The sequence below is a fragment of the Passer montanus genome, unplaced genomic scaffold (assembly GCF_014805655.1).
Source record: "Passer montanus isolate IOZ18808 unplaced genomic scaffold, ASM1480565v1 scaffold195, whole genome shotgun sequence".
NCBI classification, from domain to species: domain Eukaryota; kingdom Metazoa; phylum Chordata; class Aves; order Passeriformes; family Passeridae; genus Passer; species Passer montanus.
The window spans coordinates 6,282-19,113 of NW_024366536.1; the positions used below are offsets into that span (position 1 = coordinate 6,282).

The 12,832-nt window shown below is 63.6% G+C and overlaps 2 protein-coding genes across 4 annotated transcripts; one reads left to right on the forward strand and one right to left on the reverse strand.

Annotated features, from left to right (window-relative positions):
- Nucleotides 1-423: 423 nt before the first annotated feature.
- MPEG1 (macrophage expressed 1) lies at nt 424-3,386 on the forward strand. Of its 3 annotated transcripts, none has more exons than XM_039706627.1 (2): nt 424-2,853; nt 3,134-3,386. In XM_039706627.1, the coding sequence occupies exons 1-2, from the start codon at nt 718-720 to the stop codon at nt 3,161-3,163; spliced, it is 2,166 nt and encodes a 721-aa protein (XP_039562561.1). In that variant the 5' UTR covers nt 424-717; the 3' UTR covers nt 3,164-3,386. The 3 variants fall into 3 exon arrangements, with proteins under 3 accessions (XP_039562561.1, XP_039562560.1, XP_039562559.1); XM_039706626.1 differs by having other exon boundaries at nt 431-2,628; nt 2,909-3,386; XM_039706625.1 differs by having other exon boundaries at nt 433-2,652; nt 2,933-3,386.
- On the reverse strand, nt 3,311-11,731 carry DTX4 (deltex E3 ubiquitin ligase 4). Its single transcript, XM_039706629.1, is given in 10 exon segments — nt 3,311-5,396; nt 5,636-5,725; nt 6,002-6,163; nt 6,796-6,948; nt 7,209-7,270; nt 7,379-7,540; nt 7,665-7,726; nt 8,534-8,699; nt 8,702-9,145; nt 11,447-11,731. Coding segments are annotated over 10 exon segments (1,746 nt in total). The 5' UTR covers nt 11,658-11,731; the 3' UTR covers nt 3,311-5,162.
- Between the last annotated feature and the right edge of the window lie 1,101 nt (nt 11,732-12,832).

The window sequence follows — 12,832 nt, forward strand, 5'->3', positions numbered from 1 at the left end:
TTCAGTAACCAAGGTATCTCAAAGCTTGCTTTCATTTCAATCTTGCTTATAGTTCCATATTCTCAAAATCTTTTGCCAGGCAATCATATTTATAAGGCTTTCCTGTTTCATCTTCCCCAACAAACATCCCTGATGGTGTTCCTGTTATCCCTTCACCCCCCACTCCTGGCAGTATCCTGCCCAAAAAACACAGGCACCTATGGGCCCTATGCCTCCATCACAGCTGTCCCTTCAGCCCCCTCCCAGGGAGAAGTGTCCTGCGAAGAGGAACTCGGGAGCAAAACCAGGGGAAGTGAATCTGTCTATATGGAAAGAGTCACCATTTCACAGCAGAAACTTCCCTGTTTATTCCCCAAAAGTTGCAGCACCTGCCCTGTGCTGCTGAATGCGAAGCCCAGCCAGGCAGAGCTGGATCAGAGCCCCCAGCACCTGCAGATCAGCATTCCCAAGCAGGAGGTGCCATCCCTGGCTGGTGACACTGCAGACCCTGGGGAAGGACGGGAGCGGGGCACAGGAGGCTGCGGAGTCCTGGTGGGGCAGAGGGAGGGACAGACACCTTCCTGCTCCCCACCCCCTGCGCTTGGTTTCCACTCTGTCATTTCTCACATGCCTCAGTTCTCACTTCTCCTTTCCCTTTTGTCAGTTCTCTCAGCCAGCTCATCTTCCCAGCTCCGGTCCTAGCGCTCCCACTGGTGAGGGCCCAGCACCGGCTCGGCCATGGGCTGGGGGCTCTGGGGGCTCTGGGGGGCCCCGCTCACCTGGGCTCTGCTGGCCTGGGTGACAGGGGCTGAGCAGCCCCAGGAACTCTCGTCCTCCTCAGGATTTGGGCTGTGCAGCAAGACCTTGAAGCTCTCACGTCTGGAAGTTCTGCCGGGCGGGGGCTGGGATAACCTCAGGAATTTGGATATGGGCAGAGTCATCAACCTGGGCTACTCACAGTGCAAGACCACAGAAGATGGATCTTACTTCATCCCAGACGAGATCTTCACCATCCCCCGCAAGCAGAGCAACCTGGACATCAACTCCGAGATCATCGAGTCCTGGAAGGATTACCAGAGCATCACCTCTGCCTCCATCAACCTGGAGCTGTCCCTCTTCTCCTCCATCAACGGCAAATTCTCCAGCGACTTCCACCGCACCAAGACCCACCAGGTGAGGGACAAGGCTGTCACCACCCGGGTGCAGGTCAGGAACCTGGTTTACACTGCCAAGATCGACCCCGAGGCAGCCCTGGACAAGGCTTTCAAGAAGCAACTGCTGACCATCGCCAGCCACCTGGAGAACAACCAGACCCACATGGCCGATTTTCTGGCCGAGGTGCTGGTGCTCAACTACGGCACCCACGCCATCACCTCCGTGGATGCAGGAGCCACCTTGGTGCAGGAGGACCAGATCAAAGCTACCTTCCTGAAGGACAGCTGGGCCACACGGAGCACTGTCACCGCCTCGGCCGGCGTGGCCTTCCACAGCATCGTCAATGTGGGAACCAAGGAGTCCCTGGACGTCAGCTCGGGCTTCACCAAGCAGTACCTGGACAACCGCACCAGCTCCAGGGTGGAGAGCATCGGTGGGACCCCCTTTTACCCAGGCATCACCCTGAAGACGTGGCAGGAGAAGATCCAAAACCAGCTGGTGGCCCTGGACCGCTCGGGGCTGCCCCTGTACTACTTCATCAAGCCGAGCGCGCTGCCGGAGCTGCCGGTGCCCACGGTGCGCAGGGTGGCCCGGCGGGTGGAGCTCGCCGTGCGCCGCTACTACACCTTCAACACCGCCCTGGGCTGCACCGACGCCTCCTCGCCCAACTTCAACTTCCACGCCAACACCGACGACGGCTCCTGCACGGGCACCATGGCCAACTTCACCTTCGGGGGAGTCTTCCAGGAGTGCGTGGGCCTGAGCGGCCCCGACACCGACGCACTGTGCCGGGCGCTGGAGCAGAGGAACCCCCTCACCGGGGCCTTCTCCTGCCCCGCCACCTACACCCCGGTGCTGCTGGGGGTGCAGGAGCGGGAGGAGGGTCACAGCCACCTGGAGTGCCACAACAAGTGCACCCTGGGCATCTTCTGCCACCGCAAGTGCCAGGACGTCTTCTGGCTCTCCCGGGTGCAGTTCAGCGCCTACTGGTGCGCCGCGAGCGGGCCGGTGGCGCCCAACTCGGGATACCTCTTTGGGGGGCTGTTCAGCACCCACGGCGCCAACCCCCTCACCGGAGCCCAGTCCTGCCCCTCGGGGTACGTCCCACTGAAGCTCTTCGGCGAGCTCAGAGTGTGCGTGAGCCAGGATTACGAGGTGGGGGCCAAGTACGCGGTGCCCTTCGGGGGCTTCTTCAGCTGCCAGGCAGGGAACCCCCTGGCTGGGCAGCACCGGGGCACGGCCGAGGACCCGCACGCCAAGGGCTGTCCCCCGGGCTTCAGCCAGCACCTGGCACTGATCAGCGACAGCTGCCAGGTGCAGTTCTGCGTGCAGGCCGGGCTCCTCACCGGGGGCTCGCTGCCGCCCGCCCGCCTGCCCCCCTTCACCCGGCCCCCCGCCAACCTGCCCGCCGTGGACACGCTGCTGGTGCGGGACGGGGACAGCACCTGGGTGAGGGACGGCCAGAGCCACGTGTGGCGGCTGGCACGGCCGGAGGAGGTGCAGCACGCGGCCGAAATGGTCAGCGGCCGGGGGCTGTCGGGGGGACAGGTGGCCGGAGTCACCGTGGCCATGCTGGCCGGGCTGGCCACCGGCCTGGGGACAGCCTGGTATGGCCACCGGCGCTACAGGGCCAGGGGCTACCGTAACCTGGGCACAGGGGACAGCCCGGCCCCCGCCAGCCCCGAGCACAGCACGGTGCTGAGCGTGGGCGAGGGGTACCAGCAGGAGCTGGAGGGGACGCTTTATTGACCCGTGGCGGCTGGCACGGCCGGAGGAGGTGCAGCACGCGGCCGAAATGGTCAGCGGCCGGGGGCTGTCGGGGGGACAGGTGGCCGGAGTCACCGTGGCCGTGCTGGCCGGGCTGGCCACCGGCCTGGGGACAGCCTGGTATGGCCACCGGCGCTACAGGGCCAGGGGCTACCGTAACCTGGGCACAGGGGACAGCCCGGCCCCCGCCAGCCCCGAGCACAGCACGGTGCTGAGCGTGGGCGAGGGGTACCAGCAGGAGCTGGAGGGGACGGTGCCCTGAGTGCCCCCTCCCCTCGTGCCCCAAATCCCCGAACCCACGGGAAAAGGAGGGAGCCCCGGGGAGGGCCATCTCCCAAATCCTGCATGCTGCAAGCTGCAACCCCTGTCTCCATGTATATCTATCGGGATAGATATACACACGCATGCAGAGAGGCACGGAGCAGTTTTATTTCAGCCAGCAACTCATCCTGTAGTCAACAGAGCATTAAAAAAAGAAAAAAAAAGTCATGTTGTGGAAAGACTTACTCACAGTAAGAGCCATCGGGCTGGCACCGCGGAGGTGGGGGACCCTCCCCGCTCTCGCCCAGAGGGTTTTGCATAGCTCCAGACAGGCTTTGTCTGCACTGGGGAAAACCCAGGGCGTGCAGTGGAGGAGAAATCACACCGCTGAGAGCCACCCAAACAGGGGCGTGTGCCTGGGGAAAGAGGCTTTCTCCCTTGAGGTAGAAGATAACAACCCACGCTGAGGGCGGCTGGGCACAGATCGGTGCAAAGGGACATCAGGGGGACCCGGGGTGCCTGGCCCTGCCCACACAGATGACTGACAGAAGACAACGGAGAGGCCAGGCCGTGCAGGGACCGCCAGAGTCCCCTGCCATCCGCTTTATTGACCCCCAGCCCCTCCGCGGGGTGGCCGTGGGGTGACGGACCCGCCAGGCCACGGAGAGGAAAAACAGCAACGACAACAGAACGATGCACAGCAGGATGGACCCCCCTCCCACCAGCACAGAGGGCCAGGGAACCCCCAGCACGCAGCACAGGGGGCTCCGAGAGGCCCCATGAACCCCTGGTTTGGGATGGAAGGACCCCACAGACTCTCTCATTCCTAACCCCTGCCCTGGGCAGGGACACCTTCCACCTGGGCTCTCCAAGGCCCAGTCACCCCAGGGGGCTGACAGGGACCCCCAGAGCCTGGGAACACACTTCCCCCACCCCAACACCCACACTCTCCTACCCACACCACCCTCCTGGCCCAGCCTGTACCAACCCGTCACCGACCACCTTCCCCTGCAGACCTCCCCAAGGCCTCTCCGGGGGCAGGAATGGGGACACTTCTTACCCCACCTGCACCTGGCCCCATGGGGACCCACAAGTGACAGCCCTCCCGTGGGGCAGAGCCCTGTCGGGGTGGGGGGCCCCACAGCCCCTGTCCCAACCCCAAGCACCACTGTGCCCAGCCCCAGCTCGGCTGCAGCACCACGTTCTCCCAGGCTGCCTCCCCAGACACCCCCCTATATGTACATATATACGACAAAACCCCAAAACACGAGGTATATAGAAAATCCAACGTGGGGACGCCCCCATACGAACAGTTCAAGGAACCCACGGCGCGGGGGTGGGTGTCACTGTCCCCCCACACACACCTCCTACCACCCACCAGCCCCTCCCTGGCATGCAGAGGCAGGGGCAGCCCAGACACGGGGACCCTGCAGGGCACAGCTCAGACACAGCCAAGAGGAGCAGGGGGCAGGGCTGGGGGGAGCCGGGGCAGCCCAGGCCCCCCAGCCTGCACAGACACAGGACACCGGTGGGGAGGGACCGGACAGAACGAACGGACAAACAAACGTCAGAGGGATGAGGCAGAGCAAGGGGGACTCCTGTGGCCCCAGCTCCCACCCCAAGCCAGGTCCCAGCCCCAGGTGGGTGACAGGGGTGTTAGGTCAGGCTGGGACTGGCACGGATGAGGAGAGAGGGGAGCCTGGCACCCCCCAAGCCCTCAGCACAGTGACAGATAGGACAGAACACCATCCACAGGGGTGGCCAAGCCAGCCTGAAGCCCCACAGCTGTGTGTGAGGATGTTCCCGCCCTGCAGGAGTGAAGGGGACGGCCAAAAGGACCTTCTCCCACATTCCCAGCCAGCCTGGGGCACTGCGTGGCTGCCACTGGGAGCAGGGGGCTCCAGGTGTGCCCTGAAAAGCCCCCAGGCAGGTATCTCCAGCAGCTTTATCCAGGTGGGTGCCGGCACAGGCAACCCTTTTCTTGCCTCCTCGCCACGGTCTCAGTCCTTCTCCTGTGCCAGGCTCTCCTCGGTGATGCCCTGGGCTGCCAGCTCAGCCAGGACATTGTCCAGGTAGTTGATGTCGGGGTAGCCGTGGCCGGTGAGGTTGGAGCCGAACTCTGTCTTGTGGTGGATCTCGTTCCAGATCACCGTGTCCGACTCGCCCGTGGTGCTGGACGTCCCAATGGCGAAGATCAGGCGCCGGTCCCAGGCCACCAGCAGCAACTTCAGTACCTGTGGAGGCCAGGAATGGGGCAGGCAGCAAAGCAAGCACACAGGCAAGGCCTCCTGGAGCATCCCAGCACAGCCTCCTGCCCCAGGCAGAGCAGAGGGACCGGGCTGCCGAGCCTGCAGGGAAGGTCACAGGGCTCCTGCAGAGCCTGCTGCATGGGCTGTGGGCAAAACCTCCACCCACATTCCCCTAGCTAAGCCATGTTTGCTTTTCCCACCCTGGCACGCCTCGGCCAGCTCACCTTCCTGCCCTTCTCGCTGTCTGGCAGGTAGCAGTGCCGGGGGAAGCCACGGGCCGTGAAGCTCTTCCCAGGGTTTGGATGCTCTGGTCCCTGCGATGTGGAGGGGAGAAGAAAACCCTTCTGGAGCTCAAAAGCAATCTCTGGGCACAGGGCAACTCCCCAGGCCTTGGCGGGCACTAATGGCCACCATCCCCCTGCCACCAAGCAGACAGGGACAGCACTTTCATGCAGATACACCCCAGACCTCCCACAACATCCTTATGGACAAGCAGCTCCTGAACCAAGGCACAAGCTGCAGCAGGACCTGGGGGTGACACAGCTGTGACAAGGGCCGCCAGCCCCCCGAGATGGCCCCCCCAGACCCACCTGCACCCCCGGGGGGATGTTGTAGATGATGCGGATGGTTTTGCAGTCGGCGTGGCCGGGCAGCGCGTGGGGGATGATGTGATATTCCATCTTCCCGGGAGGCTGCGTCCCTGTCTTCACCCCATAGATGGTTTTGCAGGTGGGGCACTGCAGACTTCCATCCTGAGAGTGGAAAAAGGGGGACCAGTGAAACCAGTATCTCCAGCACCGAGCCACGCCAGGCACTGAGTCCCGAGCAGCACTGAACGTTGTTTTAATCGGGAAAAACATAATTTCAAAAACTCTCAGGAACCTGGGATAGGGCTGGGTGAATTCACTACCCAACTTCAACAAAAAACCTGAGGTCTGCATTTCTCTTTCCCATCAGTTTTCCAGTCCTCATTGCTTTCTCTAGCTCTGAATTGGGTAGTTTGGTTTGGTTTGTTTTTTCAAAGAGGGAAATATAATAAATATTGAAAATCTCCAAACAATGCATTTTTCAGGGAATGTCAAGCACGAGGGGTATTTGCAAAAACTCTCCCGTGGCTGGAGAAGCACTGCCTGGCACCAAATTCCAGGTAGCTCTGTTCAAACATGCAGGGATCAAAGTCCACCCTGGCAAGAAAAACAAGCACAAAAATCTGGGCACAGTGGGGGGAAACACACCCACACAACCCTGAGCTCTGATTTAGCAGTCCCCAAGTGCTTGCTGCTGATCAAAATTAAACTCTGAGTCAAGGTGGGAGCTCAGAGTCCCATGGAGAGCTCGTGGGGCTCTGCAGAGGTGGCTGAGCTGGGGGTCCCCAGGCTCTCACCTTGTTGCCGTTGTTGTACATGGCCACCAGGCAGTGGAGGTGGAAGACGTGGCTGCACTTGACCAGCTTCCCCACGAGGTCAGGCTTGACGGCTGGCTGGGGCCCCTTGTAGCCAGAGGGGGCAGAGAGGCGCTCCATGCAGATGGTGCAGTCCTGTGCCAGAGGAGAGGACAGGGGTCAGAGGATGGGCGCTGATGGGCTGCCCTGCTCTCACCCAGGGACCGGCATCCAGCCCCGGGCCGGGCTGTCACCCTGCAGGGGCCGTGCATGCAGCACACAGCCCCGCTCTGGGGACAGGGCAGAGCCACACAGGGCGGGGGGACATCCCTGCACGTGGCATCACGCGTGTCCCCAGCCCCTCATCCCAGGGCAAAGCCCCCCAGGACAGCCCGGCACAGCCCTGCTGCTCGCACCTCGTCTGGCGGATGCCGCACCTTCTGCAGGTATTTCTTCAGCACCTCCTCCGGGGTTTTACCTGCGGGGGAGAGAGGGTCACAGGATGGGAGAAACCCACTGCCAGGGGCAGCAGAAGGGATGGGGGCACAGGGGATCCAGGAAGGGCAGGAGGGACAGTCTCTCTTACCCTTCTTGGCCTGTTTCTTGGTGGTCTTGCGGCAGGAGTGGGAGATGCCAGGGATGGACTGGATCTCACTCTTGCTGACGGGTGGGGGGTGCAGCACCAGCTTGGGGGGCCGGGTCAGGCACACGGGCAGCCCGGCTGCACTCATGAGGATCCCTGTGATCCCTGCACAAGGAGGGAACAAATGGCAATGAGGAAAAACAGCAACACCCTGAAAGCCAGATGCTCCCCAAAACCTGCCCCACTGGGGCTGTTTGTGCCCCCACCCTGGGGGAACCAGCATCCTCACCTGCCAGTGCTGGGTTGACGGGGCTGGAGCCAGTGAGGTTCTTCACAGGGACAGTGGGGACCCTGAGGGAAGCCAGCACAGACCACATCAGGACAGGCAGGAGGCACCCACGTCCCCACAGGGCCCAGGGGCCACACAACAGTTGCCTGAGCAACTGCACAGGCCCTGGATGGAAAAAGAGAATCCCCCCCGATGGGGCAACCTGCCCCTCCCTGCCCCACCACCGCCTTTTCTCTGGCGCTTTAGAAACCCTGACTGCATCTCCATTCATGGCCCCTTTTTGTCACAGCTCCCTGGGCCAGTCTGTTGTTTCTTTTCCTCTTTTCTCCTACAGCCACGTCACTGCCACAGCTCTTTTCCCCCTCCCCTTGGGGCTCTCTTCCATGGGAAAGTTTCCCGGCAGGTCAGGAACGGAGGGAAGGGGGAGGATGGAGAGAGAGGAAAGGGGCCAGGCTGTGACAGAAGGCTGACGGCAGAGCCAGACAAAGGGGAGAAACAGGCCCATTAAGTGTCCACCCCATCACAAAAAAATGGCTTTGGAGGATGGGGGTCTGGAGGGACCCCTTCTCATGGGGCCTGAATGGCTTTTCTTTGCGCCTTTCGCAGTCCCCCACCCAACCCCTGACTCCAAGAGAAAGAGCAGCCTCAGCCTCTTCATTGAGATGCAGGAGCCACCCCATCCCTGCTCCGGTCTCCAGGCACCTGTGGGGAAGGCGAGGGGCCCAGCAGAACCCACTACCCTCCACAAGAGGCTGGGGACCACCGAGGGTCTCCCACCACGCTCAGGGCTGACAGACCCCTGCAGTGCCCTGGGGAGGGGGAAAAGCCTGTGCAGTCCCTTTCTCCAGGCCGGCACCCTGGGGACTCACCCGGAGGCGATGAGCACGCGGGACTGGGCGATGGCCAGGCGCTGCAGGTGGCTGCGGTTCAGGGTGCCCAGGCTGGCCCGGGTGCCCTTGCCGCTGCCCACGCCGGGGGGGCTGCTGGAGGCACCGGCCGAGCTCAGGGCGGGCGTGCTGGCCGCCTGCCGCCGGCCCCGGGGGCGGCTTTGCGGGGCTGCAGGGTGGACGTGCCGGGGCCGGCGGCGGCTTTGACGCTCATGACCAGCAGGCACTGGGGACACGTGCAGGCGGGCACCGGCGGGGCCGCCGCCGCCCCGGGGCTGGCCGGCCACGACTGCGACTTGGGCAGCGTGCCCGACACCAGCGGGTAGACCATGTCGAGGCGGCGGCGGACGCGGCGCTTGCGCTGGGTCTGCCGGTTGATCTGGCCCATGGTGGCGAAGTCGATGACGTAGCAGAAGCCGATGGCGCTCAGGTCCACCCAGGGGTGCTGCTTCTCGTAGGCGCGCTGGATGGTGATGCCCACGTCCATGTCGTAGGGCGTCCACGTCCCGCTGTCATTCTCCCACTCCCAGACGACTCCCTTGCCCGGCGCCGAGGACGGGTCGTAGTAGCTGCGCCGGACGGGCCGGATGGTGCCTGAGGGAGGGCGACAGATGCCGTCAGATCCTGGCGCCAGCACCCACCCGTGGGCAGGCAGCAAAACCACCCCGACCTGCCCTGCCGGTGCCATTCCACGCAGGGACAGCACGGCTTTCTGGCCCTGCTGCTGTCCCCACCCTGCCAGGGGACTGGTGTGCCTCGGTTTCCCCAGAGGACAGGGAGCCCCACAGCCTGGGGGTGCATCCCCAGTGCAAGTGGGCTGAAGGGAAGGGCAGATTTCACTCCCACTGGCCCACAGGCCAAGCATGGAGCCACTCAGCCCGGATGGGGAAACACAGAACCACAAGCTTGGCTGCTCCAGCCTGCTCCCAGGGACCTCCCGCGGGAGCCTGATGAAACCAGGCATTAGGGCACCCCAGCCCTGCAGTGTCTGTCTCCCTCCCAGCTCTGGGCTGGAACAGGTGAGTCAAAGATTTGAGGGGCAGCTCCAAGCCCCAGGCAGTGACACACACAGGTCCTTACACACGTAGGGGAGCGGGGCTCGTGCCAGCCCCACCATCTGCAGCTGCCAAACCGGCCCCGATGAAAACCCCAACTGTGGCAACTGATTCTCCTCACAGGGAAAATCCTTGTGAGGCCAAGCTAAGGAGTTTGAGCAGGGCCCTGTGCCCAGCTCCCGCTGCCCCATCAGCAAACATGAGGAGTGGGATGAGAGCACAAAGCCCCAAGGCTTTGTGCCTTGCATCCTTATTTTGGCTAGGCGTTCCCTTTCCCACCACTCCCAATCAACTAGGATGCATTCGAAGAACAGACACAAATTTTGGGAACTCCTACAATGAGGAAATGAGGAGAAAGGCTTCCTCTTTCACAGCAGGGCAGGGCTGGGTGTGCATGGTACTGGGGTCCCATCCTGAGCGTGTCACTAATGCCCAGAGGTGTCTGGTAACAGGTGGGACAAGCACCACTGCCTCCAGCTCCTTCTCCAGATTCCCATGGCTAAGCCCAGCGTGAGGAACAAGAAAGCACTCAAACAGAAGCAAAAACAAGTCTGCTGCTTCGGCTTTTCACCACGTGTCCTGCAAAGCCTCCAAGAATTTCAGTCCCTTCTCACCCCCACCTCTCGGCGGAGAACAGCCGCCACCGCAGGTCCCGCAGGGACACGAGTGGGATAAGAAGGGAAAGGTGTTTACCAGCACCCTGCTAAAGGGGCATGGGGTGCAGCTACACCGCAGCCAAGCCACCCGCCCTGTCCTGCCAAGGGGCACCCGGGGCAGAGAAGCCGAGGGGAGCGGGGCAGTGATTTATCCTAATCTGGCGGCGGCATGCGGCATCTGGCGGTCCCCAGGCAGCAGTGTGGGAATGCTGTGTGTTCCCCCAGCCCCTCGCCGCCAGCCGGCCTCCCATTCAACAGGGGAAGAAAGGGAACAATAGCTATTCAGGGCCTGCCAGGGTCGCGACCCCCCCAAATCAGAGCTGTTTAATGACCCAAAATACCAACATCCCCAGCAACCCAGGGAGAGACAGAACAATCTCCCTTTCAGTCCTCCACCCTGGGCAACAATAGCCCTCAGAAGCTGGCCCCCAGCCACCCTGCTCGCAGAGGTCCCTTGTCCCCACACCCACGAGCAGGGGAGGGTCGTCGCCAGCCCCCAAGGCTGCTGGGGAAAGAGGGACAAAGGAGGGTGTCTGGCACTGCTGCACCCCAGGGACAAAGCACACTGGCCATCACGGGGGTGTTGGTGGTCACAACCCCCCATTCTAATGTCCTGCCACGGGTGCTTGTGCCCCACATCCTAGACAACCCCAGGAGGTGGGGGACAGACAGCCCCATCAGGCTGGGGACCCTCCCACCTGCCCGTGCCCTCCCGAGCATCCCTCCACCTGCTTGTGTCCCTGCCCTGGGGCTGCCATCCCCCCCGGGCAGCATCTGTCACCCAGGTACCATTCAGCTCGAGGTCGATGGCGGCTCAGATCCAGCACGGAGAGCGGGGCACGGCCCTGGGAAGGGTGTGCGAGACACCAGCTCTCCCGAAGGGACAAGGATGGGGTGGGTGCAACAGGGCCCGGGGCGCTGCAGCAGCGAGGCGGGCGCCCAGCACGACCCCGGGGGGGCCAGGGGTGCGTGGGCAGGACTGGGCAGCGAGGGCAGGGCGAGGAGCTGGGCATCAGGCGGAGGACAGCGAGCTGGCACCGCGGCCGGGCGGTGCGGGATCGGGCACGGCCCCGGAGCGGGGCACGGCCCCGGAGCGGGGCACACCGGTTCGCCCCTCCCGCCCGCCCCGCCGTGCCGCTGCGGGCGGGAGCGCCGAGCACGGCCGGGCCGCGGGGCCGACTCACCGGTGTCCTGGCGGAACTGGTGCATGGACTGCAGGTCGATGATGTAGGGCGCCAGGCGGCTGTCGGCCTGGCCCAGCACCACGCTGCCGCCCGCCCGCGGCCCGGCGCGGGCCACCGCCTCGATGTGGTGGCTGACGGCCGGGCTGTAGGGCCGCCAGCGCCCGTGCTCGTTCAGCCATTCCCACACCACCACGGCCGAGGCCAGCAGCATGGCTCCGCCGCCCCGGCCGCGGCCCCGGCTGGCTGCGCCGCTGCCGCCCGCCCCGGCGGCTCTCGCATGCTCGCGCACCGAGCGCCCCGGGCCGGGGGCGGCACCGCGCCACGTCACCGCGCCCCGCCCCGGTGGCACCGAGCCCCCCCGGGGGCCGGGGACCCATCCCGCCTCTGTCGCGGCACCCCCATCCTGCACGCCGGCAACTCCCACTGTCCCCGGATCCCCTGTCCTGCGTCCCGGGTCCCCACTGTCCCCGGATCCCCTGTCCTGCATCCCGGATCCCCATTGTCCCCGGATCCCCGTCCTGCATCCCGGGTCCCCACTGTCCCCGGATCCCTGTCCTGCATCCCGGGTCCCCACTGTCGCCGTAGCCCCTGTACCCCCACCCTGCTCCCCTAGGACCCCTCCCAATGTCCCTCCTAACCCCACCCCCCGTACTCCTAACCAGGTGTGCAGCCCAGGGAGCCCCCGGTGGGCACCCATCCTTGTGGGGACCCCCCAGTCCCTGCCTGCCAGCCATGAGACTCAGGGTGCTGGTGGGTCTCAGGGAAACTGCTCCATGAGCTGTAACAGAAAAATGTGCTCCAAGAGCTTCTTCAGGAAGTGTCCCCCTGAGCTGCTCTTGCCTGTGACCCATGACACACAAAAATTGTTTTAAAGCCCAAAATTGCCTCATGTCTGAGGGCAATAATCCCAGCTCCTGAACTGTAATCCTGAGCTGTAATCCCAGCTCCTGCCCCCCAGCTCTCCCGGCTGCCTGGCTGCCCTAGCTGTGGTGTGCACACCCCTGTGCAACCCTCAGACCGGAGCAGCCAGTGCTGGCCCTTCCCTGCAGGGCAGAAAAACATTCCTGAGCTTGTTCTTCCACGGAGCCCCATAAGCAGCTTCCCAGGAGAGCCCTGACTGGCAGGATATTGGTGACAGACTGGTCTCACCTCCTTTTGTGCTCCCGTGCTCAGACACACCTAACACTGACTTCCTTGTACATGAAACACCCGGACTTTCCTGGTTCGGGAGAAATGTACAAATTGCCCCTGTGTCGCAGGTTTGGCAGCACAGGAAATCCCCCGGAGCATGGTCCACCTCAGCCTGGAGGCAACTCATCCCCAGGCAGGTGGTGAAGCTCCTCTCCGGACAAACCTGTTTCCCAGGCACTGCCCATCCTGCTGAGC

Excerpts from the sequence above, each read along its gene's own strand:
- MPEG1 (XM_039706627.1), top strand. The coding sequence starts at position 718 with ATGGGCTGGGGGCTCTGGGGGCTCTGGGGGGCCCCGCTCACCTGGGCT. Across the intron at positions 2,854-3,133 it reads TGAGCGTGGGCGAGGGGTAC|CAGCAGGAGCTGGAGGGGAC; the intron begins CAGCAGGAGCTG and ends GGCGAGGGGTAC.